Genomic DNA, 26,367 nt, shown 5'->3' with positions numbered 1-26,367 from the left:
GACTGGGGCACGAACCCGTGTCCCCTGCATCGGCAGGCGGACTCTCAACCACTGTGCCACCAGGGAAGCCCCCGCAAGTCAGTTTTTAAGATGAGTTCATAGAAAAGCACAACTGGGCTGCAGGGGGATGAGTAAGAGTGTCATCGCCCATCAGACTGACATACACGTTAAGTGACAACAGCCAGTGCTTGTGAACGGGACACAGAACCTCACCCACTGCTGTGAATTCCCAAAGTCTCTGGGGGAAGAGTCTGCCAGACCTGTCGAGTCTCAAAACCACACACTCAATGACCCAACGATCTCTCACTGGGAATTTATCCCACAGGAAAAGGGCAGCAGCTTCCAAGGCCTGCGACATGGTGAGGTGGTGTGATAACTGTGTGCTCGGATCCCAGCATTGTTTGAGGCAGCAAGAAACTGGAAACAACCTGAATTCCCAGCAACATAAAATGATAAACGTCTTTAAAAAGAGGAGTTAAATAAACCATGGCACATCCATTCTCTGCAATATTAAGCAGCAACGAAAAAGAAGGTGTCAGATCTCCATCTGTGTTGCCTCCGTGGATGAACCACTGTGCTGTGACGTGAGAAGGCCAGTCCCTGAGTGTGGAGTCCAGGCCCATCTAAGTGAAAAAAAAAAAGGGCAATCTCACATGGGTGTGTTTGCAGCGTGGAGAAAGGTGAAGGAGGATACAGGTGAGGCTGCCAACGCCAGTTACCTTGGGGTGAGCGGGGGATGTATCATGGGAATAATGAAATTTTTTACTTTTTAATTGCAGTACAGTTGATTTACAATGTTGTGTTAATTACTGCTGTACAGCAAAGTGATTCAGTTATACATATATATACATTATTTTTTATATTCTTTTCCATTCTGGTTTATCACAGGATATTGAATATAGTTCCCTCTGCTCTACAGTAGGACCTTGTTGTTTATCCATCCTATATATGCTGGCTTACATCTGCTAACCCCAACTTCCCACTCCATCCCTTCCCCAACCCCTTCCCCCTTGGCAACCACCAGTCTGTTCTCTATGTCCATGATTCTGTTTCTGTTTCATAGATAGGTTCACTTGTGTCATATTTCAGGGAATAATGAAATTTTCTAATTGCAAAAACTAAATTTACAATCCCAGCTCAGAGAGTCTATGTACATCTCAATTACAAAAGTAGAAAGCACTCATCAAGATGAAGAACGTCTGCTTATGAAGACAAGCCCCAGACCAGGAGAAAGTTGTGTAATGTGTATACCTGACTGTTGATTTCTACCCAGAAGATATAAAGAAATACAAATCAATAAGAAGACACGCCAATTTAAGCATGAGCAAACAACATGAACAAATACTTCACAAAGTGAATTACACAGTTGTCCAGTAAGTAGATGAGAAGAAGCCCAACATCATCAGTTTTCAGGAAAATGCAAATGAGAATCTCAAGGAGACGCTGCTGTGCACCCACCATGATGGCTAAAGTTCAGGGTTGACAGTATCAAGTGCTGACAGCAGTGCTGCTGGGGGTGAAGAACGGTCCGGCCAGAAAACAGCCTGGCAGTTTCTCATGGAATTGAACACACACTACCCAACGACTCAACAATACCCTCCAAGAGAAACAAAAACCACCACCACACAAGGGCATTACGCAAGAACAGTTATAGCAGCATTTTTCATGGTGGCCAAAACCTGGACAAAATGTAACACACGTCAACAAGTAATGGACAAACAGAGGGGAACCCTACTCCTCAGTAAAAGGAAAGGAGATGCTGACACACAAACCACAGGGTTCAACCCCAGGGACATCACCTGACACAGAAGAAGGGGGATGGAAAAGTCCCTCGTGCAGAGCTCAAGGTGGCCAGTCTCTGGGGACCAAATCAGAACACGGTGCCTGGGGAGCCGGCAGACTGGTGCCAGGGCTCGAGGGAACCCGGGGCTCCGTACCCGCTTGTGTGTATCTGCGGAAGCTCATGGAATCATCCGCTTACGATCTTACATTCACTGCATGTAAATATTACCTCAATCAAATCAAAGTAGCAAGCCTCAAAGATCAATGTTTGGATAAATTCGGATTTGGAGCCAAGGGGAAGCCAGTGGCACGGGGATGCAGGTCTGGCAGGCTGGGGTGCCCCCATCGTGCAGACCTCCACCCCCTCTACCCCCAGGAGTCATGGTGAGGTTGGGCTTGTCATCCCCCCAAGTCCTTCTGGTTCTGTGGGCAGAGAGGCAGGGGCTGCGGGTGTGGGGGGAATGTGGCAGGTGGGTGCTGCAGGGGCCACAGGCTGACAATGTCTGTCCCCTGGCTCCCACCCTGAGAGGCCAGGCAGCCACGGACCCCAGACCACGAGCCAGTGGAAGTCAGCGGCTCTGCATACACCTATGGCCGTGAAGATGCCCCCGCACCTGGCCATCTAGGGGTAAGATTCCTGCCCTCACCTTCAAATGGAGGGAAAGGGAGCCGGAGGCGGGCGTGACTCGCCCTCCACCCCACAGCTTCCAAACTTAGATCAAGACTCGAACTTGAGTCCCAGACCCCACGTAGCCTTCAAGGGCATGGCCAAGGTTATATCTCCAAGCTCAGCACCTTGGCTTCTTTTTTTAAATTAATTTTTATTGGAGTATAGTTGATTTACAATGTTGTGTTAGTTTCTGCTGCACAGTAAAGTGAATCAGTTATACATATACATATGTCCACTCTTTTTTAGGGTCTTTTCCCATATAGGTCATTACAGAGTATTGAGTAGAGTTCCCTGTGCTACACAGTAGGTCCTTATTAGTTATCTATTCTATATATAGTAGTGTGTATATGTCAGTCTAAGCTCAGCCCTTTGGTTTCTGATGCAACAAGTTCTGACTCCCCAGAACAGAAGACACCCCCCACTCGCCCCCGCCATCATCTCTGATGGAGAGGAACTGCCCTTGAGCTGAAGCCCATAAAGCAACTCAATCCACTCCCGTCTTCCCAGACCACCAGCCTTCATGACGGCGGCTGGGAACATCTGTGTAAATTAGTCACGGGGGAGCCTGTGGGCTGCAGAAGGTAATAAAACATATTGACACTGGCAAGAGTTAATTAAAGCTTTTACAAGAGTTTGCTCATGGAGGGCCTTTGAGTTCAAGCCAAACCCCAAAAGCCTGGAGAAATTAATGAAATTCACACACATCCCCAGCCTGGCCGTCCTCCTAGGTAGTAATAAGCTATCAACAATTAGCACAAGTTTACTCTTTCTTTAATGACTTAACTTGCAACAGCAGAGTGTGAAAGACAGCATTGTGCAGTCCGCAGAAGAAGGCAAAGGCGTTCTCAGAGACACACACTTGCCTGCTTACAGAACATTTTACTTTGGGTGGTGAGAAAATAAATTAAGCAAAGAAAGGTTATTGGTGCCAAGGCCCATCCAGCTGTGATGATGATGCCTCTCTGTGGGGACTCAGCCAGGATCCCATCTCCTGCCGGTCGGTGGAGCCATGGACAGCCAGGCATTGAGGAGAGGCACAGAGGCCACTGGGGCGGCCGGCGGCAGACCTGCAGAGACATGCAGCCTGAAACACACCCAGACAGTAGTAAGTCGCCACCCTGAAGGTGCCCGCCCCACGACCAGCAGCCTGGGCGTGTCCGGGGGCCCAGGAGAGGGGCTGGCCTGGCCTCCCTCGGGGGTCAAACAGTGGTACCCTCAGGCCAGAAGCATGTTTCCATACCTATTCCAAAAGGACACCCAAGACTCTAACTAAGCAGTTATTTTAGGGATAACTGGATTTCCACTGAGCCGTGCAAGCTTAAATCAGTAGTTCTCAAAATGGAGCCTGGATGAGCTGCATCAGCCTCGCCTACGGGCTTGTTAGACCCACACATTCCGGGCCTGCCAGAGGCTGGGAAGGGCCCGGCCTCGGGCTCTAACCTCCCCATGGGTTCCACCTCTTGCTTCCCTTCAATGCCTTCTTTTGAAGAGTCACACCTGGGAGAAAGGGAGCCTGTCACTGGGCCCCTGGCACAGAAGGGAACCTGGTTCAGCTGGAGCAGTGGAACTGGGCTGCAGCAGGCAGCAGGTTTCCTGTTTCCAGGGGAATTTAAACTGAGGCCACATGGTCACTGGGCAGTATGGGGTCCCCAGGATTCAACATCAACTGAAGTGCAGCTACTTTGTAATTAATGTGCAAAAACAGCAAGACGAACTGAGGGATGATGGGTGGATGAATGGATGGATGATGGATGATGGATGGATGGATGGATGGATGGATGGATGGATGGATGATGGATGGATGGATGGATGGATGGATGGATGATGATGGAGGGACGGATGATGGATGGATGGATGATGGATGGATGATGGATGGATGGATGATGGATGGATGATGGATGGATGGATGGAGGGATGGATGGATGATGGATGGATGGATGGATGATGGATGGATGATGGATGGATGGATGGATGATAGATGATGGATGAATGGACAGATGGATGATCGATGGATGATGGATGGTGGATGGATGGATGGATGGATGATGGATGATGGATGGATGGATGGATGGATGGATGATGGATGGATGATGGATGGATGGATGGATAGATGGATGGTGGATGGATGGATAGATGGATGGATGATGGATGATGGATGATGGATGGATGGATGGATGGATGGATGGATAGATGGATGGATGATGGATGATGGATGATGGATGGATGGATGGATGAAGGATGATGGATGGATGGATGGATGGATGGATGGATGGATAGATGGATGATGGATGGTGGATGGATGATGGATGGATGGATGGATGGATGGATGGATGGATGGATGGATGATGGATAGATGGATGATGGATGGATGGATGATGGATAATGGATGGATAGATGGATAGATGATGGATGGATGGATGATGGATGGATGGAGCCAATGTAGAAAAAGTTAACTGTGGCATCTAGGGGGTGGCTTGTAAATGTTCACAGAACAATTCATTCAACTTTTCTGAAAAAGCTTGAAAATTTTTCTACTAAAATGTTGTGGAAGAAATCAAGTGAGAACCGACTTTCATGACTGTCCCTTTCACCCTGGATTCATGGTTCTGTGACACCTGCACCCACCACACACACGACATGTAAGTCCAGCCAGCCCTGGTTCGGGCTGGTCCCAGGGGTTTCAGGAGGGTAAACACCTCAGCAGATTCACCTGCACAATTAAAAATTCACCAAGGATGGGACAAAGGCAAGGGAGGCAGTGAAACCAACCCTAGCTCACCACACAACTTGGAGTCGGGAAATTACAATCTGGAAATTTTACACGAGGGCTACGGAAACTAATGGCAGAAGGAAAGCCAGTGAAATGGGTTATCCGCATCAGCGTGGAGCCAAACGAACGAGGCCCAAGAGTTACAGACGCCCGAGGGAAGGTACGCCCGGGTGCCTAATTAACAGCAATAAATGGGACGTCAGATGCCAAGGGGGACCGAGGCAGAGAAGCCACAGTCGACTTAAAAAAAAATGCACAATGTGAGAGTTGCGAGCTAAGTTTTATTTGGGGCAAAATGAGGACTGCAGCCCGGGAGACAGCATTTCAGATAGCTCTGAGAAACTGCTCCAAAGAGGTGGGGGGAAGGTCAGTATATGTGTGATTTTCACTCAAGGGGAGTACATGCAATCAAGCACATATTTTTTTTACAGAAGGTTTCTGCTAGGCACGAGAAGCAGTCGTCACCAGGAAGGATTTTAGTGCTTTTCTAGATATGAGGAGATACAAGAATTGGGCTCATAAAATCTGCTCCTGAAAATATGTATCTGCAGACCTGTTCTGCCAGTTTTTCCCAGATCACAGAGGGCCTCCTTTCTGCTCTCCACCTGAGCTCCTTTCAGGGGGTGTTGAAAGTCAGCAGCTGCAGCAGCACCTGATGTAATCCTTGTAGAAGTAGGTGGCAAGCGCCAACAGCAAGTGCCAATTTGTAGTTGATACCATCTTCGTGCATTTAAATCCGCAATCATTCCGTGAAACGAGGAGGGACGCAGGGAGGAAGACAAGCCTGGGCCGTGGGGCGGGCGGTGTGTCTGCCTGAGCTCTCGTGGAGACCCAGCTGTGCTCCAAGGTCTAGCTGGGCCCCCAGGAGCTTTGAAGATGCTCATTCCCAGCCCCACACCCAGATCCACAGAGTGAGTGTTCACTCAGGAACAAATGGTCTGCATTTTTGCCGAGTTTGTGGGGCTATTCTAATGAGAGGCCCCCGTAGGAACCAGGACCCCACCTGGAAGCTGCCGGCGGCCGGAGGCAGGTGCTCTCAGTGCCCGGCCCACATCGCAGTGGCTGGCGGGGTGGCCGTGCTACTGGGGGGACACTGTGAGCGCCACCTCTGCCTGAGGGCTCTCTCCAGCCGCCCTGAGGGCTGCTCTCAGCCCACCACCCAGCACCTCCCCAACCTCCAGGGGCCTGGCTCTGAGATCCCCAGCTGCCCAGCAAGAACCTGTGCGTTAGCCCACCTGTACAGTCTGTGTCCCCACCGTCTCCCGGCGTGGAAACAAACAAGGACCACCCAGAGGAGAACAAGCAAAAGCTATCTCCCCTATTCAGAGCGTGAGACAGCAAGGGAACTCAGCCACTGGCACGTGGCAAGAGACGGACGTGCAGGCCAGGGAGGGGGACGGGGGAGGCTGGAGGCAGGCAACTAGAAGCGGGGCATCCCGCGGGCCTGGCTGGGGGCACATTCGGCTTTCTTCTCCGGTTGATGCTAAGTTGAACACGGGGACAAGAATTAGGGAAGCTGGCAGTTCCTGACCAAGCCTGACCGTTGGGACGATTGCAGCAGAGGCTGTGGTCTGGCTTCCTGGGCAGGTGCAGCAGGGAGTGCCATGGTCACGTGTGGTCTGGCTGTTGCCCACGAGTGCACGTGTCTCACTGGGACCCCCCCATATGCCAAGTGCTCCAGCCACTGTCTCAGGTCTGCTGGAGGGGCGGTACTTAGCGTGAGACCTTCCTGAGGAGGATGAAGGTAGGCGGTCTGTGAGATAGCTGAGCCGAGGCCCCCAGAGGCCTCAGCAGCTCTTGGCCCACCACCTTGCAGGGCCAGCCTCTTCCTGACACCCCCTGGAGCAGACGCAACAATGGCCCCAGAGATGCCCACATCCTAAGCCTGAAACCTGTGACTATGGTACTCTTCAGGGAAAAGGGACGCTGCAGATGTGAGGAAGGACCTCGAGGTGGGGTGATTACCCAGAATACAGGGGTATGGCAGGGGGCTAAATGTAATCACGTGAAGCCTTAAGAGCAGAAAACGCAGCTTTAGTCGGAAAGAAAGATGTGAAGGGGGAAAACAGGTCAGAGAGCTGCCTCGCCTCAGCGATCAGCAGCCCGTGTCCCTGTGCTGGGGTCCCAGCAGGTTCCAGCACCCGACGTGCTGCCCTGAGCCTTTCCCTCCTCATCCTCTGGTTCCAGAATTTCCAGGAGTTTCCAGAGCCCCAACTCCAGACCCTGACAGCCCTTGGCTGTAAAACCAACTCGAAGAGAATGCGGCCCATGGAAACTCAGCAGGTGGGTGGGGACGATCCAGGTAGACACAGAGTCTAAATCTGCACACAGCCCTTGGCTCTCCAGTGCCAGGTCATAGGTCACTCTACTGCCACTGTCCTGCAGCGTGAGGCTTACAGGGCCACTGGACAAGGGCCTGGCTGGCAGCGGCAGAGCCAAGTTCGCTGTCGGCACCAGCACTTGCTCCTCTTGAGCAAACCTTCCTAGGCTCAGGTGGCCCCAAGAAGGACCCAGAGGTCGAGGACCACACGATGAGGCTGGGCCGGCACAGCACAGCTGTCCTGGCGAGGAGCCCGACCCCCACCAGCCTCTGCTCACGATGCTCCCTCTGCTTTCACCCCCTCCTTTCCTGCCAATAAAACTCCTACCCCGTCATCAGAGCTCAACTTAAATATCCCTTCTGTGGAGATAGGAGGGATGAGTCCCTGGAGAGCAAACAAGATGGTGCTGGAAGAGCGGTGGGCCTGCTGGGGCGTGAGGGCAGCCGAACTCTGGAGCGGCGATGGGCCTGCAGAGAGGTGCTGCCTAGAGCCCCGGGGGTTCAGGCTGCCCCTGGGAAAGGGCGTGACCCTCCCCTCGGCTGGAGGATGAGCACCAAGGTCCCGCCGTGGGGCCGGCGGTGCCCTGTGCCCACCAAGCAGTCAGCAGAGGGGGAAGCCCCGCCCTCAGCCCCTGCGGGCTAGCCCCCTGGTCCCAGGCCCGGGCCTCAGCCACCCTCAGGGCGGTAGAGACAGCTGTGCAGGCTGAGCTCCAGTCTCCACGAGAAGCCACTGCCGCAACATGATGTCGTGAGTCGCTGTCTGGGTGACACAGCGGGAGGCCAAGCAGCCCAGCCCTCGTGGAGTCCCCAGGGGAGGGACAGCATGCAGCCCACCCAGGCGAGCAAGTATCAGGGCCCCTGGGGACGCTTCTTACCCGCACAGCGTAAGGGCAAGAGGAGCAGCGGAATCTCGTCCCGTCACACCAGGTGCTGCTCCAAACCAGGACCCGGGGCTGGCCGGTGTGGTCAGCTGACCAGGCTGACCCACCGGGGCCCTGAGCTGAGAGCCCCCGGATCCACACAGAAGAATCACATGTAAAGAGCTGGCAACTCTGTCCTTCCAGCCAGGTTAGCAGACCAAGCAAGGGTTGGACTGCCAGGTTTAGCACATAAAAATACAGAAAATTTGGAATTTATAGAATGAATGATTTCAGTATAAATATATCCCATGCGATATTTAGGATATACTTACACTACAAATTTATTTGTTGTTTCTCTGAAATTCATGTTTACAGGGTGCCCTGTATTTTAACTGGCAACCTTAGGTAACGGGTGTCAGAAGCCAGGCCAGGCCTTTACGTGACCTGTGGGCAGAAGCCACAGCACTGAGACAGGTAAGGCAGGTTGTGTGCAGTATCCAGGAACCAAGCCCCACTGTGCCTGTGGCACGTGAGTTCAGCTCCACCTGTGGATCCAGGCTCCCGTCACCACTGGAAAGGTTCTCAGCTCTCCTGGTCAATAGCATTACCAACTTCTCCAGCCTCCCAGCTGGCAAGCACATACCCCTGATACCAACCCAGCCATAGACTTGTTTCCCATCTGTCAGTTGGGGCCTTTTATGCTGAGGGAAAGGAAAACAAACCTAGAAAATCCAACTAGAATGGTCTTAAGCAGCAAGAGACTGGATGGGAGCTCATAACTGGAAAATCCAGCAGCACATGAGCTTCAGGGTAGGTTTGATCCAGGGGTTTGTTCCCTGCCACTCCAGGGGCCACCACACCGACAGCCCCACTGAGACCAAGTCCAGACACGGCACCAGCATCTTAGGGTGATTCCAGGCCCAGCCTGTGGCTCTTCCCAGGGACGCCCCAGACCCCATGGAGATGGACATGCCAACACATGCAGCCCCCCACGTGCAGAATGTGCGATCATGACGGATGGCTGCGGGCGGCACTGGGCGCAGGAACCCCACCCGCAGAAGCACCAAGATCCCCCAGGAGGAGGCCCAGCCTGGGGAGAGTGAAGAGCCCCCAGGCCGAAGATTTGCAGGGTCCCTCCCACCCTCACTGAGAACTGCATTTCCCCAGAGAGGGCCCAGGACTGCTGAAATCCATCACCAGGACAGCAGATGTAGGGACGGAAACAGGGGTGCAGGGGTCCCAGAGCAGAGGAAGCCCCAGCCCCCAGCGTGGGAAACGCCGGGCGAGGCCTGCTCGTTTCTTGGATCACGGCGCCACCGTGTGGACAAAGTCTGCTCGCCACCCAGCAGCTCTTGCCAGACCAAAAAAGCACACTCCTGCCCCTCCACTCAACCACCGTGGACTTTAGAAAATAAAGTACACGCAGGGCGTAAGGTCTCAGAAGCCCATCGGATAATCCTCTACCGGGACAACCAGTTTTTGTGCTTCTTCTGTACATTGTTTGGGTGCACAAAAGTCACACACACACAACCCTAGACTCCTTCCAAGGCCCCCCACGCTCCTGCTCTGCAGGGCTTGGTGATGCTTTTGCCAACAGTCGTGCTGGACAGGATGTCGGCTCACTCGGGCCACCGTCAGGGACCCCCATGGCCAAGCTGGCATCTGCAGGCTGGCCAGTGCCAGTGTGGCCGGCACAGACAGCCCCAGGCCGGGGGCAGGGGGGCGTGGGGGGTTTGGGGGACAGGGGGCAGGGAGTGCAGGGCAGCGGCCGGGACCACAGCGCTGGGCCTGGGCCCCAACTCTGCAGAACTTCCCGCAATTTCTCACCCCCTTGTGCCTCAGTTTCCTCGACTATCAAATGGTGTGGGGATTTGACACACAGCAAGTGCTGGAACATGCCCTCTCACCATCACCGCGGCTGTCATCAGAACGAATACAGCAACACTTCTGGCGGAGCCCCAGGCTCCCTGGGCCCAGCTGTGGCCAAGACAGGTTGCACGAGGCAGGAAGCTCGGGACCTGGAAGCAGCAGGACGGCTCAGGTGTCTGGTTCGCTCCTCGGCCAGCGGAGGACAGCCTGAGAACTGGACGGCTCCGGCCAACCAGCAGGGGGCACAGCGTGAAGGCCGAAAGACAAAAAGTCTCCTGGGGGGTTTGTGAAAACAGATTCCTGGGCCCCACTCATAGAGCCTGATCACGGGCAGGGCCTGAGCAGCTGCATTTCCATCAAGGGCCCAGGGAGTGCTGACTGGGCACCGGGCAGGGGACCACACTTCAAGCAGGAAAGGGTGGCAGGAGGGGTGAGTGATGAACAGACCCACCAATGAGTGAGTGGGGCTCAGTGCAAAGCCCACGACCCCCAGCAGGCCGAGGATGGGGCAGAAATAGTGCACGTACACACCTACACAGTCACACGCATGCACAGAGACACAGACACACAGACACATATGAACACACAGACTCGAAAGCAACGTACACTCTCACACACACATACATACAGGCACAGACACCTGCACAAACGTATGGGTCAGTGGTCTCCAGAAAATCAAAGGCAGTAGGGTGTGTGTATGTATGAAGAGATTTATCACAAGGAATTGGCTCATGGGATTAAGGAGGCTGAGAAGTCCAGACCCAGGACAGTCCGAGTCTGAGTCCGAAGGCTGGAGAAGACCGATGTCCCAGCTGGAAGACAGGCAGGCAGAGAGGATTCTTAGTTCCTGGCCTTAGTTCTATTCAGGCCTTCGACTGATTGGACAAGGCCCACCACGCAGGAGGGCCAGGTGCGTTAGTCAGTTTATTGGCTCCAGCACTGATCTCCTCCAGAAACACTCCTCGTGGACACACATGGGATGTTTGACCAAACGTCCGGGCCCTCAGTGGCCCAGTGGACACAAAAATCAACATCACAACATACATACAAAACACACTCACACAGACTTATACACATCTGCGTGTAAGCACATATACACCTTTCATTCACACTCAGAAAAACACACTTCCACGTGTTCACAGACACATGTAAAGACTGGATGCACACGCATACACAGGACACATGTACACAGTGCACACATGCACACTTCCCCGGGGGCCCGTAACACTGCTCTAACCCCAGTTCCTTCCTCCTCTCTGGGCCTCTGCTCGCCCCCAGGCCTGGGCGGCGAGGTGGACCATCACCCACATTCACAGACAACAGGGCCGAGGGCCGGAGACAATGCAGTGACAGGCAGGTCCCATAACCGCTCTGAGCTCCCCAACCCCCGGAGCTTCTGAAAGTGGGAATGAGCCACCGCACCGAGGACATGCAGGAGTGACCGCCGGCTCCCGAGGTACTGCAAGGTCAAGGCCGTGCGCACGGGGGAAGCCCAACTCCTTGCCATGCCTGGTGGAGGGCACAGGCACAGTGGCCGTTGACATTCACGACATCCCCAAATCCTCAGCATAACCTGAGGAACTGAGGCTTGGAGACCCCCACCCAAGGTCAGCCAGGTGTTCAGAGGTAGAGCCTCAAGCCTTTTGGCTCCAGAGCTCCCACTCCTAACCGTGGGCCTGGCCTAGAGGTTGGGCAGTGCGCCGGGACCTCTAGGCCAGACACTGTTCCTCTCCTTTGCCAGCTCTGAGCCAAAAAGGTTCAAGGATCCATCACTCAACAGCAAATGCTGTTCCTCACCCGGTTCCAGGCCTGGCGATGGTCATCCTCTGGACTGCAGTCTGCACCCTGTTTTCCTGCTACTTCCCAGGGAGAGTTGCCTAATTCATGCCAGCAGGAGGACAGACTCCTGCAGTGGGCCACTCAGACCCCAGAACCTAGGCCTGAGGAGTGTACCCTTTGGAGAAGGAACCCCAAGTGCGTGTGCTTCTGAAAATCCCTGCTCATTTTTCTGCTGCAGTGTCTCTTCCATGTGTTTCAAGGGTAGAAAATCGCAAAAGTTTTGCTTACAGCTCTCACCTCTTCCTCCCCTCCCCTGCCAATAATCGCTGTTTGGAAACTTTTACAAAGGAAGCGGTTGAGTTTGTAGCTGCAAGATGTGGAGATGAAGAGCGAGAAACCACCACCCGCACCCCAGGCAGGCGGTTCGCGGGGCGGGGCTCCCCCAGCACCTCGCTGCCGGCGCCCCTGCTCAGCACAGCCCTGCGTGCAGCCATGCGTCCTGCCGGGATTCTGCTGGTCGTCTGTGGCCTCGTCCTGGGTGCCACAGGGGACCCTTCCCGAGGTAAGAGGGGGCCTCCCCACTGTCCAGGCGCCGTAAGCTTGCCCCCCAACCCCGTTCCCAAGGCACGTTCCAGGGGACCTCACAGCAGCTGCCTTTGTGGGGAGCAGGCTTCGGCAAAGAGGGGGACTGGGGGGGATCTGGGGACCGGGGAAGTGCCTTCTGTCACTGGCCGCTCTGCAAGTACCCAAGGGAGGCCCGCCACGGCCCCTCCGCGGAGACAGCGCACAGGGTAGCGGTCAGGCCGTTTCTATTTGATGGTGCACCCTTCCTGCCTCCGCTGCTGCCCTGTGACTTAGCTCCGGGGAACCTAAGTCTTCATCCTCCCAGCCAGGCCAGAGCTGGGGGGAGGGCGAGGGGAGCCGCCACCTGTAGGCCAGGAAATGAGGCACGGAGAGGTTAGGCGACTTGCCCAGTAACACAGCCCGTGAGCACCTGCCCCCCTGCGCACGAGGAAGCTGGTAGCCGGGGCTGAAATGCCCAGCGGGAGGTGGAGGGTACAGCCCCCAGGTAGCAGCTGGTCTCTGCCCTCCTCCCTCTTTGAAGAGGTCTGGAGCCGGGCCACGGGTGACCAGGTCGGGGGTGCCCAGGCAGGTGCCCAGGGGACAGCCTGAGCCTCTCAGTCCCTGGAGGTCACAGGCTCGGGAGTGGGTGACACCGCCTGGGGCTCTGGACCATCTCAGGCACCATGGGGACGGGACATCCTGCCTCTGCCCCTCCCCCAGCCGCGGTCTTGGCTCACACCATGAAGCCTCACGGGTCCTCTCCTCCGGGAGCTGTCTGTCCTCCTGGGCCCCCTTAGTGCCCAACCAAGGAGGCCAGGCCAGGGAAGTGGCTGGACGTTCAGACCTGGGAAGTGACTCCCCCTGAAAGCCTGAGTGAGGGGCCCGCCGTCCCCACTGCACTGGGATGGAACGTTCGTGCCCTCTGTGCCGCTCTCCTAAGCTGCTTCTGCCGGCCGCGTTTCCTCCCCTAATAAGCGGGGAAGCAGGATTGTGTGGGGAATCCTGGCCCAGGAGGCGCTGGACGCTGGCCTCCTTTCCTTGGCAGGACTGCCTCCCCTCTGCTGGGGTTTGGTGCTGGACCAAACCCCCTCCAACCCAGTCCCGCACCTGCCCCCTCGGGAGGTGGAAGACGGCCTGCCCTTGACACAGCCAGCCCTCTGGCTGGCCTGGCCCTCCCCCGTCAGGCCTGCTCTCAGCCCCACAGCCCAGATGGAGGAGGGTCCAGAGTCCAAGCCACATGCAGAGGCCTTGGGACCTGGAGCCTCTCTGAGCCTCAGTCTCACTGTCCATGAAATGGGTAAACCACTGCACCCCTCAGGCCCTGGAGGCGCCTGGCTGCGGTGGCCCACGGAAGGCAATGCCCCGGGCCTGGGGAGGGGGGCCGCCGCCCGCCCGCGCCCCTGCTCCTGAGCCTCTGCTGGCAGCAGCCCCTGTGCCACACAGATCCTTTCCGCTGCCCCCTTCAGGTGACAGGTGACGGCCCCAGCGAGGGCCTCGGGCTCGAGTGAGTGGCTTGGAGGCCCCCGTCTGGGAGTCGAGAAGAGACAGCTCGGCCCCAGACCCGAGTCCGCCCCTCAGCCCCACGGCCTTCCTCTGAGAACAGATCCTAGAGCCTTCCGTGGTGGGAGGCCAGGGGCCCCGAGTGTCACCACCTGGGCACCTGGCTTCTCCCCACCCCTGGCGCTCAACTACGCTGACCTGAGCCCGGCAGCCTCCCTCCCCAAGCCCTTCAGAACCTAGGAAATTGCTACATCGATTTCTTCTGCCACTTTTCGTTCGGTTGAAAATGGAAGCCCTTTTTCAACCTGACTCTCATCTCTCCTGGGAAGCCCTCCCAGTCGGGCTCACAGGGGCCCATCTTCCCATCACATGCTGCCTGGCAGGGTCTGGGGTCCAGCAGCCATCACCACCAGTGGCAGGACCCAGAGACCACCCACCACAAGGGAGGCCCACGCCGGCCTGCATCCCAGGGCGAGGGATGGGGGGGAACTGCTGCATCTTGGCGTGTGGGCCACTGACCACCCTCTGCATTTTGAAGTTTCTTTTTTCCAGTGGGGACACCCATTTGCCCTCAGAGCCCCACTGCAGCCATTTCACATATTTGATAATCATGACACTATGGCATGTCCTCTATCGACAAGATCTTCCTATGGATGGTCTCCTGTATTTCCACCACAAACCTGTGGGGTTGGTGCCATCATCACCCCATTATACAGATGAGGACATGGAGGCTCAGAAAGGTCAAGCAGTTTCCCCAAGGCTGTACAGACTTTGAGAGGCAGACTTGGGACTCACTCTGGGCATGTCCCAGTGGATTAAGGTGGGGACTAACCAGCATCTTGTTTGTGCCAGGGGACACCTATGCTCTCAAAACAACGGGGCTACTCATCAGTCAGAGCCCCCAGAGCACAGCCGGCTGGGTGTGGCCCCACGGAATTAAGGGCAACCACCGGCACACTGAGTTCCGGTGTCACGTGAGGGGGCGAGGCTGGGAGTGAACCTCCAGGTGGGCAGTGGACACCAGCAGCCCGCCCTCTGGGCACAGCCCTCCTAGTGTGCGCTCCAGGACCCCGCCCGTGACATGACAAGGGCCCCGTGATGCTGGCAGGGAAGCAGCCACCACGAGACCACCGGGGACACGGTGGGGCGGCCTCCAGTGGGGACCTCAGTGTTTGGCTCCTGGGCACCCCGGTTCCCTTCTAGGGTCCCCCCACCTCCCAGCCACACACAGGACCCTCCTGAAACAGGAAGGGGTGGGGAGCCCCAGCTGCCTGAGCAGCCCCCTCTCCCTTCCACACCAGGGAAGGAGGGGCTGCGTGGCCGGAGGCACTGGACTCTCCGAAGGGCCCAGCACCCCTACCCAGCTTCGGTGCATCCATGGACGCACAGCCAGCGCCCCAGGCTCCAGCGCCTCCTACGGGACATCATCCCACGTCTTCCTTTTTCAGGAAAGCACGCTGAGGGACGTTTACCAAACACATTTGCTGCTGGTTCATTTTACCAGCTGCTCTTTGTCAGGAAGTGGCCGTCCTCTGCTGGGACGTTTGCTGCATGTTTGGTGGTAACTGGAGGGCAGACTCCATCCTCTTTAACCTGCATAGAAACAGTTAACTGTTGCCGCAACCCAAAGGGCTGCTGACCATGCCCCCCAAGCTCCAGCCCCACTTGCCCAACTGTGGATCTGCCTTGAACCCCTCGATGTTTGTGAAGTGCCCACACACTGGTGGAGGGAACCGAGTGCCCCAACTGGTGAGGGCAAGCGCAGAGCCTGGCCACCGAAATCAGTGCGGCCGGTGTTAGTTCTGAAGAAGAGGGTGTAGGGACAGGACAGGACAGGAGCTGGAGTAGCAATCACTTGTGATTTAGATGGAAAGTTACGCCCTTCAGCAAGAAACGTCAGAATGTTTCCTTGACGTTTTGCTTCCCATTCTGATCACGGGAGAGGAGAGACTCCTTGACTCCCTTGAATCAGGTTGAATCAGGGGGTGTCAAAAGGGGCCTGGGGTGATTTCACAGAAGGGGGTGGCCGGGAGTCCACTGGTGCAGCCTGAGCAGCCCAGGGGCCTGCGGGATCCCCAGCCATGTTGGCTCCTGGAGCAGGTCCCGGCTGTGCCAGGGCAGGTGGGAAGGATCTGCCAGAGGCAGGTCCCGCACTGGCTCCTGCCCACGCTCTCGGTCCCAGGGCCAGCTCCACCGCCCAGGTCTGAGACGACAGGGGCTCGCATTTCTGCCCCGGAGAGTCTGCTCTGGCCCCAGGAAAGCTGGGCCTCTGCTGTCCTCCCTCCAAGCCTTGCGCCCCTGCACACTGTGCTCGCCCGGTGCTCTTACAACTGTGCATACAGGCGCGGCAGGAGCCCCCGCTCAGTACCCAGCACAGCGCTGTCACCCTAATCTTCCCAAGTCTCCAGCCCCTCATCTCTTGCCCAATCTCTTGCCATCTTGAGTCATTTTTTTCAAGACCAGCTGAAGAGCTACTTCTCTCCCAAGAGCAGTAAGGGGCCCTCTTCTCTCCTTCCTGACTCAGCCCGCCCTCACCAAGGGGTCTGCCTGCCTCCCTCTTCCCAGTGCCTTTCTGGGCCAAAGCCTCCAAGCCCCGCCAGGCAGGGGATGGGGGAGGGAGTCCGGCTCATTTGGAAATCTCACTTCTCTGCGCTGCCTGGCCCCTCCCCACCCCAGCGTGTGTGATAAAGAGTGCCTGTTCCTCCTCACAACCTCTCCTTCTGGTTGTCCTTTCAGTCCACGTCACCACTCCTTCTGGTTGTCCTTTCAGTCCACGTCACCAGGCCACCACCTGCCACCAGTGTGACTCACGATCCCCCCGTGGCCCCCGCACCCAGCCTGCAGCTAAGGGCGGTCAGGTCTCCCTCGTGTTCTGCTCTCTGCTCCCCCGGCCCATCTCCGCGCCTTCTAACTGGTCCCCACCCCCAGCTCCCTCTTTGAGCCCCTTCTGCCGGATCACTGTCCCGCCCCCAACCTGGAGTTGCCCACAGCACCCATCGAGAAATACTTCTTGAGAGAAAAAGAGCACGGCTTTCACACCTAGGTTTAACCCGCCCTGCACTCCTTTGAGGCCTGTTCGTTCCCTCCCTGTAGATGGGACCACGGCCAGCCCGGGGGGCACCCCTTGGCAGTGGTGGGAGGGGGCTAGCTGGCTGGGGCCCAGGGCCCCTGGCTGCCTGTCTTCTTCCAGAAGGAGAGCCCCTCTTTGGGCTTATTCTGCACCAACCTTGCCCTGTGGATGTTCTGAAGAATCACTCTGAAAATAGGTTTGACTTTTCAACTTTTTTAAATTAAAAATGGGGTTTTACTGTTTGTTTAGATAACTCTGCTGATGAAGCCTCACTTAACTGAAGGCCTATATTTCAGGAAATGTAGTTAAAAATAAACCAACCTCAAGTTTCCTACAACCTCTTTGTAACTTTACCAAAATCGCTTAGGAATTGACATCACACGTTTGGCAGAGGCATTCATCGGAGGTTTGGCCTCACCTAGTTTCACTTCGTTATTACAATCATGTTAAGTTCAAGAGAAATTAAATGTAGTATACTTTATTTAAAAAACAGGTAGCAGTGGTTACCTTTGCAACACTGAGAGTGAGCTCTAATGTTTCTGTTGTACTTTTCTGTGTTTCTCGTTTCCTACCAAACAAGTAAGCTTATAATCAGAAAAAGCAACGTATATAATTTGTACAAAGAAAAAATAGCCGTGGATATAGACCCACAAACACACGGGAGACTGGACCGGCCGCCAGGTGGTCCTTCCCGTCTGCTGTTCGGACTATGCTGACAAGCAGAAATCAAGCTGTTTTCCAAACAGAAAACCACACTGGACTTCCTGTCGTCAGCAGCAGGCCAGCAGCCCTCCCAGCACCAGAGTCAGAGCCACGGGCTCAGGGCCCAGCCAGCCGACCAACCCAGCTGCCGCGTCCAGAGACCTCAGCCACGGCCCAGCCCAGAGTCTGTGGGGACATCGTGTGAGGGCCGGATTATGGCAAAGGAGACTCTCAGAGACGTTGGGGACAGAGTTTCATGGGGGACGAGCAACCACCTCACCTGCTGGGAAGCTCTCATGGGAGTGGAGCAGGCCTCCCAGCTGAGGGGGGCCTCACAGAGCTCCAGAGCTCCATCTCGACCCAGGGACCCAGCTGGCGCCCACCTGCCAGGAGGGGTCCCGCTTGGGCGGGCACTGCCAGCCCCCCTTACAAAGAGGCTGTCACGAGCGCCAGCGGCTCACCCGCAGGGTCACGGGCCCTCCGCAGATCCTACCCAGACCGGACCCACACCTCCTCTGCTCACTGCCAGAGCCCCCTCCACCGTTCCACCCACCTGGAGAGGAGACCCCTCAGCGAGGCCGCATAGGGCCGGCTCTGGCCGTCCTGGTTCTCGCACCCAGTGGGGGTCTCGTGTGCCCACTGCCACAGCAGATGTCCAGTTCTAAGGAGAGCTCTGTGCAGACCTCAGGCGGTGGAGGAACCAGCCTCCTCTGAAAACCTCGCTCTAGGCTGATGGGCTCACTGACACCCTGGCAAGACCTCCCCACTGAGTTGAGCTGAGCTGGCATCCGCCGTGTCTCACCCTCTGCTGTGACCCGCATACAGGCCGGCCCCCAGAAGAGGTCCCAGCGTACTGGACTGACCCCGGCCCAGGCTCCTGGACACAAAACCGCACACAGGCCATCCTGCCAGGTGCCTGGGTCCTGACCCAGCAAGCCCACTGACTCTGACCCCCACCCCCAGCTGAGGTGAAGGTCCTCTCAGTCCATCAGCCCTGTGGCTGGGGGGCCCTGTCTCCAGCGGGACAACCCCGTCCAGCCCCTGAGGAACAAAGCCCCCAAGCACTGCCGACCTCACACCACTGTTTTCCTCCCACGAGTCGAGACTTCTTCACAACCAGGGAACCATGTGTCCTCAAGACGGCGGGGCCCACACCCAGCACCCTGCGTCTGCAGTCCCAGCGAGTCCCCCGTGAGGAGGGGACCCAGGCAGCACTGACCCCTCCTTTCCGCACGCAACGCCCGGAAGCTCGTCCACGAGTCTCTACTTGCTGTGGCTCCAGCAGGTCCACCACGTGCTGACCCCACCCCCACTGAATGCACCACAGGTGCTCCCCAAGGTCACAGCCAAGGGAGGCAGAGTGGCCTTCCAGGGAACCACACGGCAGCGGACCCTCCACACCGGCCAGGACGCAGCTGATCCCCGATGCAGGCCGTGCACGAGGCGCGGACCCCACGCTCCACGCGACTCAGTGCAAGAAAACAGCTGAGCTGGCACCAGGGGGTGGGTCAGCTCCGGGTCACTTCCGGCACAAGATGATTTCAGGAAAATCCGGGGAATTCTTAGAAAAGAGAAGTAATCCACAACCCTAAACCCTCTTCCCGTTCTCCCTCCCCCTCACTTTAAATTTTAACATAGAAGTAGTCCGTGACCACTGCAGCAAAACTGAGAAACACAAATTTGAAATCAAGTCACCCCTGAGCCACCAACTAGAAAAGCCACCACCCACCTGCTGCCCAAACGCCCCAAAGGAGGTAGCACACGGGCGCCGCGGGGACCTGGCAGTTGGGCGGATTCGGTCGAGAGTCCTGGGGGCGGAGGACAGCCTTCGAGCACTTCCCCTCGGCCACTTGCTGGGGACAAGCTGAGGGGTCGAAGCCAGAGGGTGGCCTCAAAGGCCAGGGCCGACTCCTCGGAACACCAGGCTCATCCTGACAGAGGCTCTAGGCCTGAGGGCGGGCAGGGGTGTCCAGGCTCCTGGAACTGTTGGAAACAACCTGGGTTCTGAAAGGACAGAACCCAGGGACACACGCGGGCAGGGACAGGACGGGACCACACCTCTGCGCCGCCCACCGCACTGGCCCTTGGCTGAGGACGGGGCAACCACGGGGATGGAGGGCAGACGCACTGGGGGGCGAGAGATGGACGGGCTGGCAGGGTACACGGCCAAGGGAGGGGAGAACAGGCCGGGTGGGCGGATGGGCCAGGCGCCACACTGGGAGCAGAGGCAGGAGGCATGATCCCTGGACCAAGGACCGCCCCTCCAACAGTAACGTTCTTGTCTGGTTCTGTTTCTCGTCCAGATTTTTGTTCCCAGATCCTTAACTCGGGTGTGAAGCCAGGATTTCCCAAGACTATCAAGACCAACGACCCGGACGTCCTCAGGGCAGCCAGACACAGCGCCGAGAGCTTCAACAACTGCAGCAACGACGCCTTCCTGTTCCGGGAGTCGCACATCAGCAGAGCCCTCGTCCAGGTGGGGTCCGGGCTCAGGACTGCCCAAGGCGGCCAGAACCGGACCGGGGCCACCAGCGTCGGGCACCGAGGCCGGCGCCGTCTCTCACTGAACCAGGCTCCTCCCAGGCAGCACACAGGGAGGAGGGCGGGCGAGGGTGGCTACCACAGGCCACAAGCTGCCCCGCCGCCCACCTTCAGGGCTGCCTGCCTGCCGGGCTGCCCGCAGGCCACTGCTCCACGGCCCCAAAGCACTTCCGGCCACATCCCCCAACCACTGCCCCGTCCCTGCAGGAGTGTCACACCCTGTGAGGTCCCCAGGCTTCTCAGCGGCCCCATACGAGCAGCTCAGTGCTCCCCCTCCCACGGGGACACCACAGGGCAGCCAGGCCTGGCTCATCCTGGGTCCCGAGAACACAGGTCAATGAGGGTACAGGACACAGTCAGTGACAGGACGCAGCCACTCTCGAAAAGCAGGGGCCCGGTGCAGCCAGTCAGCAAGCTTCGTGGTCACTGACCGGGGAGCTGGCCCTGGGGAGAGAGACCCACAGCCCCGAGGATGTGTGCTGCCTGACACCACCCCACATACTGACTCACGATAACAGTCACCCCTGGGTGCAGGATTGAGGGGTGACTTTATTATCTCTCTTCTCTTTGGTAACTGCAAACTCTCAGAGCAGGATGCTGTCCCTATCATGGAGGGTGATCTGCGTGGGTGTAAGTAGCCAGTGTCAGGACTCCAGGGGCCCAGACCCGGGGACTGAGGTCCTCAGCCTCCACCGTCTGCAGGAGCGCGTGCCCGAGCCTGGGGGAGGGCGGTGGGCCCCCAGCTCACCCCACCTCTCACCGTGTCCTGGACCCAGTGACCCAGGCCCACCCTCTATGCCCTCAGATAGTGAAGGGCCTGAAGTTCATGCTGGACCTGGACATCAGCAGAACCAGCTGCAAGAAGAACAGGCACTCGAGCCTGGACGACTGCGGCTTCCAGACCAACCGCACCCTGAAGCAGGTAAGAGGGCTCTGGCCTCCCCACCGCTCACCACCCCCCAGCCACCTCCGCAGCCTCGGAAATCACCCTCGGCACTGCTCTACCTGCGAGGTTCCTGATCCCACCCTTGAGCAGCACCCACGTCCACCCCCGACACGGGAGAGCGAGAGGCAGCCCCCCAGGACTTCCCAAACGACACCCCTCCTCGCTCCCACAGGCACATCTCCAGGGAGTAAACACTGCAGGTTTGGGGGTTGGGGGGAGAGCAAAAGAAAACTTGTACATAATTGAGAAATTTTATATACACACACAGGGAGAGCAGATGTGGCAAAATTTGGTAATTTGTAAATACATGTGTTGAGTATATATTTTTGAATTCTCTTTCAACTTTTCTGTAGGTTTGAAATTTTTCAAAATAAAGTCAGGGCAGGGAGCGAATTCTTCAGTAAAGAAAACAAACATGCACATGTGTGGGTGCACACAGACACGCACACACGTGAGCACACAAGCACACACGTGTACAAACACACACAACACACCCGCCCAAAGCAGTGGCACTGGGAACCCCCCTCTGCGGCGGGTGAGGTCGCCCTGGCGGGGTGGAAAGCCTCCATGAACGGGGACCCTCAGGCCACCCTCGTTTCAGACTCTCAGCTGCTACTCTGAAGTCTGGCTCGTCCCCTGGCTCCAGACCGTCAAGGTGCCTGTCCTCCGCTGTCACTGACTCCCGCCTCCCAGCTCCAACCCTGCAGTCGTGGGCCCTGGGAAGCAGCATCTCCTGAGAGCAGAACGGCGGTGCCAGGGGTCAGCGCAGAGCAACCCCACGGCTGGATTGAACACATCAAGTCTCCTTCCAAACTTAACTAGTCTCCCCGACGCTGTGCACCTAGATTCAGGGTCTGCACAGACAGGGCGAGTCCTCCAATGGGGATTACACGGGTTCTCAACCCCGAGGGGCCCTCCCACCTCACTGCCCTGGGGTCCCAGGCCCCCGAGGAAAGCCCAGAGGGCCATCTTTCCATCTGAATAACCGTCCCAGCACTGGGCAGGGACCAGGCATCAGTGACGTCTTGGGTGAATAGTTAGGAATAAACCTGAATAAAGAACTCATCACCTCGAAGCAATGCCTGCTGCTTGACCTGCTAAGGGGAGAATGGGCAAGTCAGGAGGCCCCCCTTCCCCCCACAAAGCCCTGGGGGGCCTCGCCACTGAACCCCCAAGGCCCCCCCACCTCCAGCTGCACTGTCCTCTGCGCATCCCACCCCCACGTTCTCTGCTGCCTGAGGCTCGGCAGCTGCGCCTGGGCAGGTAGGTGGGCAGGGACGGAGCAGATCCCACGGCCCGGCCCGGAGAGGGAGGCAGGGTGGGGGACTTGCTGGGCGGGGGCACCGCCGTGGGTGGGAAGGCGGGAAGGCGGGAAGGCCTTCGCAGTGGAGGTGGCACAAGGCGAGCGGGAGCAGGGGACCCAGACGCCTGCACCGTGAGCCCGGGCGTCCTCGTCCAACTACGGATTGGCGCAAAACGTGCTATCACCTTTAAAAGAACGACTCGGTAACTCACAGCAAACAGAAAACGTGCATTCGATTCGAACGGCGACTTAGCTCGCTGTCATAAATGTGACAAACGCGAACCCCCAAGTGAAGCTCCTCTGGCTCCTGCGGCAATAAGAGTCACGATAATTCCACAGCCGCCTCCATTTCTGCGGCCCTGACTCACCTCCTGGTCACTAATTCAGGGGCAGTGGTGGCCACTATGCCACGCGATGCTGGACTCGTTCGAGACTCTGAAGGCCCCTGAAGGCAGCCCTCTCGTGAACACAAGCAAGTTCAGTCCCTGCTTGACCCCGTCCGTCGGCAGGACGGCAGGCACACCGGGGTCCAGCACCAGGGCCAGACGCTTCAGGACACACCTGTGGGGCCCCCGTGACTGACGCAGGGGACACAAGCTCTGAGGTCCCCTCAATCCTCACTTTCAAACACGCACCAGAGCACAAGGCCAAGTGTCTCCTGACAACTGTGAGACCAACCGGACGCTGCCCCACAGGCCTCACATGGTGTGAGAAAGAGAGGTATGGGGGGGGAGCAGCCTGGCACCCCTGCCCCCAACTCCCCCTGTGCCCGTGACAGCGTCGCTTACCACAGGGAGTGGATGTCAACCAGTGGTGGCCTGCAGTCCCATGCTGCCACCCGATTCTACCTGTTTTTTAACACTTCCCAGCTTTGCTCTAAGAGGGAAGGATTCTGACAGTGGGAAGCTGCACCTGCATCTCAGTCACTGTCCCTGGGAAAAGGTCGAGTTCAGGACACAGGATTCTAAGACATACAGTACCAGAATTATGACCAGGAAGAAGAAACACGTGAGGTCTCAAACTGACCAAAACCAGTCAAACTCCCGACAGACAGGCCTGCCCTGCTCTGTGTTCCAGAGCCTCCCCGCCAGGCCCTCCGCCCCTGCTCACCAGCCGTGCAGACTCTGGGATCCAGCTTCGGGGCCTCCACTCCAGATGCAGCCCAGCCCGCCCTGGGTTGCAGACGGGCCAGGCCCTGAGGAACGCAGCCACCCAGAGGACCACCTGCAAGGCTTAGCCCCGTTGCTGTCCCACCTCGGTGCCCGGGGACATAGGCACCCACAAGCCTGACCCCTGGACTGGGCAGCCACCCTGCCTTCTCGCCCCCAGCCACCTGTGACCCTAGGCAGGTCCCTCCCCAGCCGCGGTTCCCCCATGAGACGCGGCCACGTCTCCTTATATCACAAAGAGGTCAGTGCACATGAAAACTCAACATGGCAAAGGCTGATGACAAAAACCTCAACGCGGGGCCTCTGTCCTATAAAAGGCAGCAACTGAGTCCTGATGGAGTTTTTGTAATGATGACAAAGCAGCACACAGTGAATGAATCACTTGATTTAATTTTAAGATCATGTTAGTAATTCCCATTAGAGCAAATCCGTTTCATGTTTACAACAAAAACCTATCATATATTTAAGCCTAATGAGGCTGTATTTTGCACCTTATCATGGCAAGTTACCAGATAAAACACAGGAAATGACACTTTGAGACAGAAAATAAACATCTGAGTCAAAACAAAAACAAGCCACCTTTGCTGAAAAGTGTGAAAAGCTACCAGCTTCTCTGCACTGAGAGCACAGCCCTCAGTTCCCAACCAAGAAGAAACGTTCAGGGTCAGCACGCTTGGGCTGTGTGTTTTCGAGGCAGAATGGTCAGGTTTCACCTTACTATTCCTGCAGACCCGATACATGGGTGCACAGTTGCCTGTTAAAAAGCATTTCCTATGAAGTTACATCACCTGACAGGACACGGGTCACATCACGGCCATGCAGCCAGTCTGACTCTGCTGTACGCGGCTATGCGTAAAGCTGGCCCCGAGCAGGCAACTCGGAATGAGCCCCCATCAGACCCTGACTCTCTCCCCTAAAATGGCTGGGAGCAGGGAGGGGAAAGGAGCTATGAACCAGTACAAGACACAAACGGTTCAAGTCTCACCACGATGTCGGCCATCCTTGACGTTCAATGTCATCCCCTAGTCAAAATACTGTCTTTTCAAGTTACAAAGACAATTCCAGAGACACAATCCCTGATGTGTTCTCACAAATACGCAGAAAAGGAAGGAGCAGACATCAGCTCCATCTTAGAGAATGGAAACAGGAGAGCAGTGTCATGTGGACTGAGTCAGCGTGGGGGGCAGGCGGCCACAGGGGAGGCCCCGAGCAAATCTAAACATGACCCCAGCAGATCGGCTCTCACGACAGGTGGAGGACAAGACCTCACTCACTGTTAAAGTAGATGGAAAGCACAGAAGAAATTCCCAGGCAACACCATCAAGAGGTTCATCTGCAGAAAAGTCCATTTAATTATCATAATCACATGGATCACCCCACAACCGGGACCATGTGTGGACACACCCATGAGGATACAGAGCAGCGTCAGGCTTGTAACACTAGAGCAGACGCAACCCCAGCACATGCACAATTCACACCTGGGTCTGGGGTGAGGAACCAGGTGTGTGAACAGGACTCCTGGTGCCCAGCGCCCACCTTCACTCCCCATCCTCTGATCCACACGGCAGGCTGTCCACGGAGAAGCCGGTGAGTCCTCTGAGCTGCTGGAATCAACGTGCTCTTCCTCCACACACACCCAGGTCCTTGCCTTCAGAGCGCTGGCGGGGACCCGGGCAGGGAGGGGCCGGGCGCAGCAGGAGGGTGGGCGCCACGGGAGGGTGGGCGCCACGGGAGGGACGCCCAGGGCCGAGGCTCGGGTCTCACTTGACTCTGGGGAACATAGCCGTGCCCTCTTCGCCTGCACAGCCCATCCGCGGCTTCACACACGTTTGCTCTGAGCTCTCCGCGCCCTCCCGGAGCCCCTCCCACAAAGACAGGTATCACGCATTTAACAACAAAGACATCGAGGCTGGCGGGACACAGCCAGCAGCAAAAGCGAGACGCCAGCCGACTCACCCACAGCTCCATCCCCACACCTGAAGCCTGTTAAGCGCACCAAGTCCCCGGGGCCTAAAGAATCACTGCACTTGGGAAGGTTTTTAAGAGAACAGGGCTTTACGTGGACTCATCTTCCCCACGGCAGATGCAAGGCCAAGTCCAGGTAAGGGTGCCCCAAGAGGCCGCACCACACCTCCGCGGACCGGCAGGTGCCGGTGGGAAGGGTGTGTCCACGCACCTCCTGGCCCAGGGGTGGCGCGCAGGGCAACGATGGGCCTAAGCAGACTGCAGGCTGAGTCTGCAGAGGAAAGGGGACCTAAAGGAGCCCAGGTACAGGTGCCCGTCACGCTCGTGCACCTCGCTCACGTAAGCGGCCACCTGCCCATCGGGGTCGTGCAGGCTCCTCCGGAAGGCCCCGCTGTCACTGAGCTCCAGGACGAGGCTGTACCGCGGCACGAACTTCATCACCGTCTCCTGGCTGAACAGCTGAAAGGGAAGCACAGTGAGAGGAGAGCGTGACACGGGCCACGTGGAGTCCCGCAGGCCGGGCACCGTGGCTCTTGTCACCTGCTGTGCACGTCCCA

General features: G+C 57.1%; 2 protein-coding genes across 2 annotated transcripts in view; one reads left to right on the top strand and one right to left on the bottom strand.

The window, feature by feature from the left end:
• Positions 1-12,221: 12,221 nt before the first annotated feature.
• Positions 12,222-22,611, top strand: CST7 (cystatin F). Its single transcript, XM_081256705.1, has 4 exons — positions 12,222-12,612; positions 20,190-20,362; positions 21,233-21,349; positions 21,975-22,611. Exons 1-4 carry the CDS (start codon positions 12,543-12,545, stop codon positions 22,050-22,052), a joined length of 438 nt encoding a protein of 145 aa, XP_081112831.1. The 5' UTR covers positions 12,222-12,542; the 3' UTR covers positions 22,053-22,611.
• A 2,562-nt stretch (positions 22,612-25,173) lies between these two features.
• APMAP (adipocyte plasma membrane associated protein) overlaps positions 25,174-26,367 on the bottom strand; it is a 28,736-nt gene continuing 27,542 nt past the window's right edge. The window contains exon 9 of the mRNA XM_081257476.1: positions 25,174-26,269. Coding sequence (XP_081113602.1) covers positions 26,060-26,269 — 210 coding nt within the window. The 3' untranslated portion in view covers positions 25,174-26,059. The remainder of the gene's footprint in view (positions 26,270-26,367) is intronic.

This window comes from Mesoplodon bidens (assembly GCF_964165515.1).
Source record: "Mesoplodon bidens genome assembly, chromosome: 15".
Classification (NCBI taxonomy): domain Eukaryota; kingdom Metazoa; phylum Chordata; class Mammalia; order Artiodactyla; family Ziphiidae; genus Mesoplodon; species Mesoplodon bidens.
This window is presented reverse-complemented; position numbering and strand designations above follow the sequence as displayed.

What these genes read in the sequence shown, in the direction of transcription:
- CST7 (XM_081256705.1), top strand. Translation starts at nt 12,543, where the DNA reads ATGCGTCCTGCCGGGATTCTGCTGGTCGTCTGTGGCCTCGTCCTGGGT. An exon ending in CACAGGGGACCCTTCCCGAG is followed by an intron (nt 12,613 to 20,189) that starts GTAAGAGGGGGC and finishes TTTCTCGTCCAG; the next exon opens with ATTTTTGTTCCCAGATCCTT. An exon ending in TCAGCAGAGCCCTCGTCCAG is followed by an intron (nt 20,363 to 21,232) that starts GTGGGGTCCGGG and finishes CTATGCCCTCAG; the next exon opens with ATAGTGAAGGGCCTGAAGTT.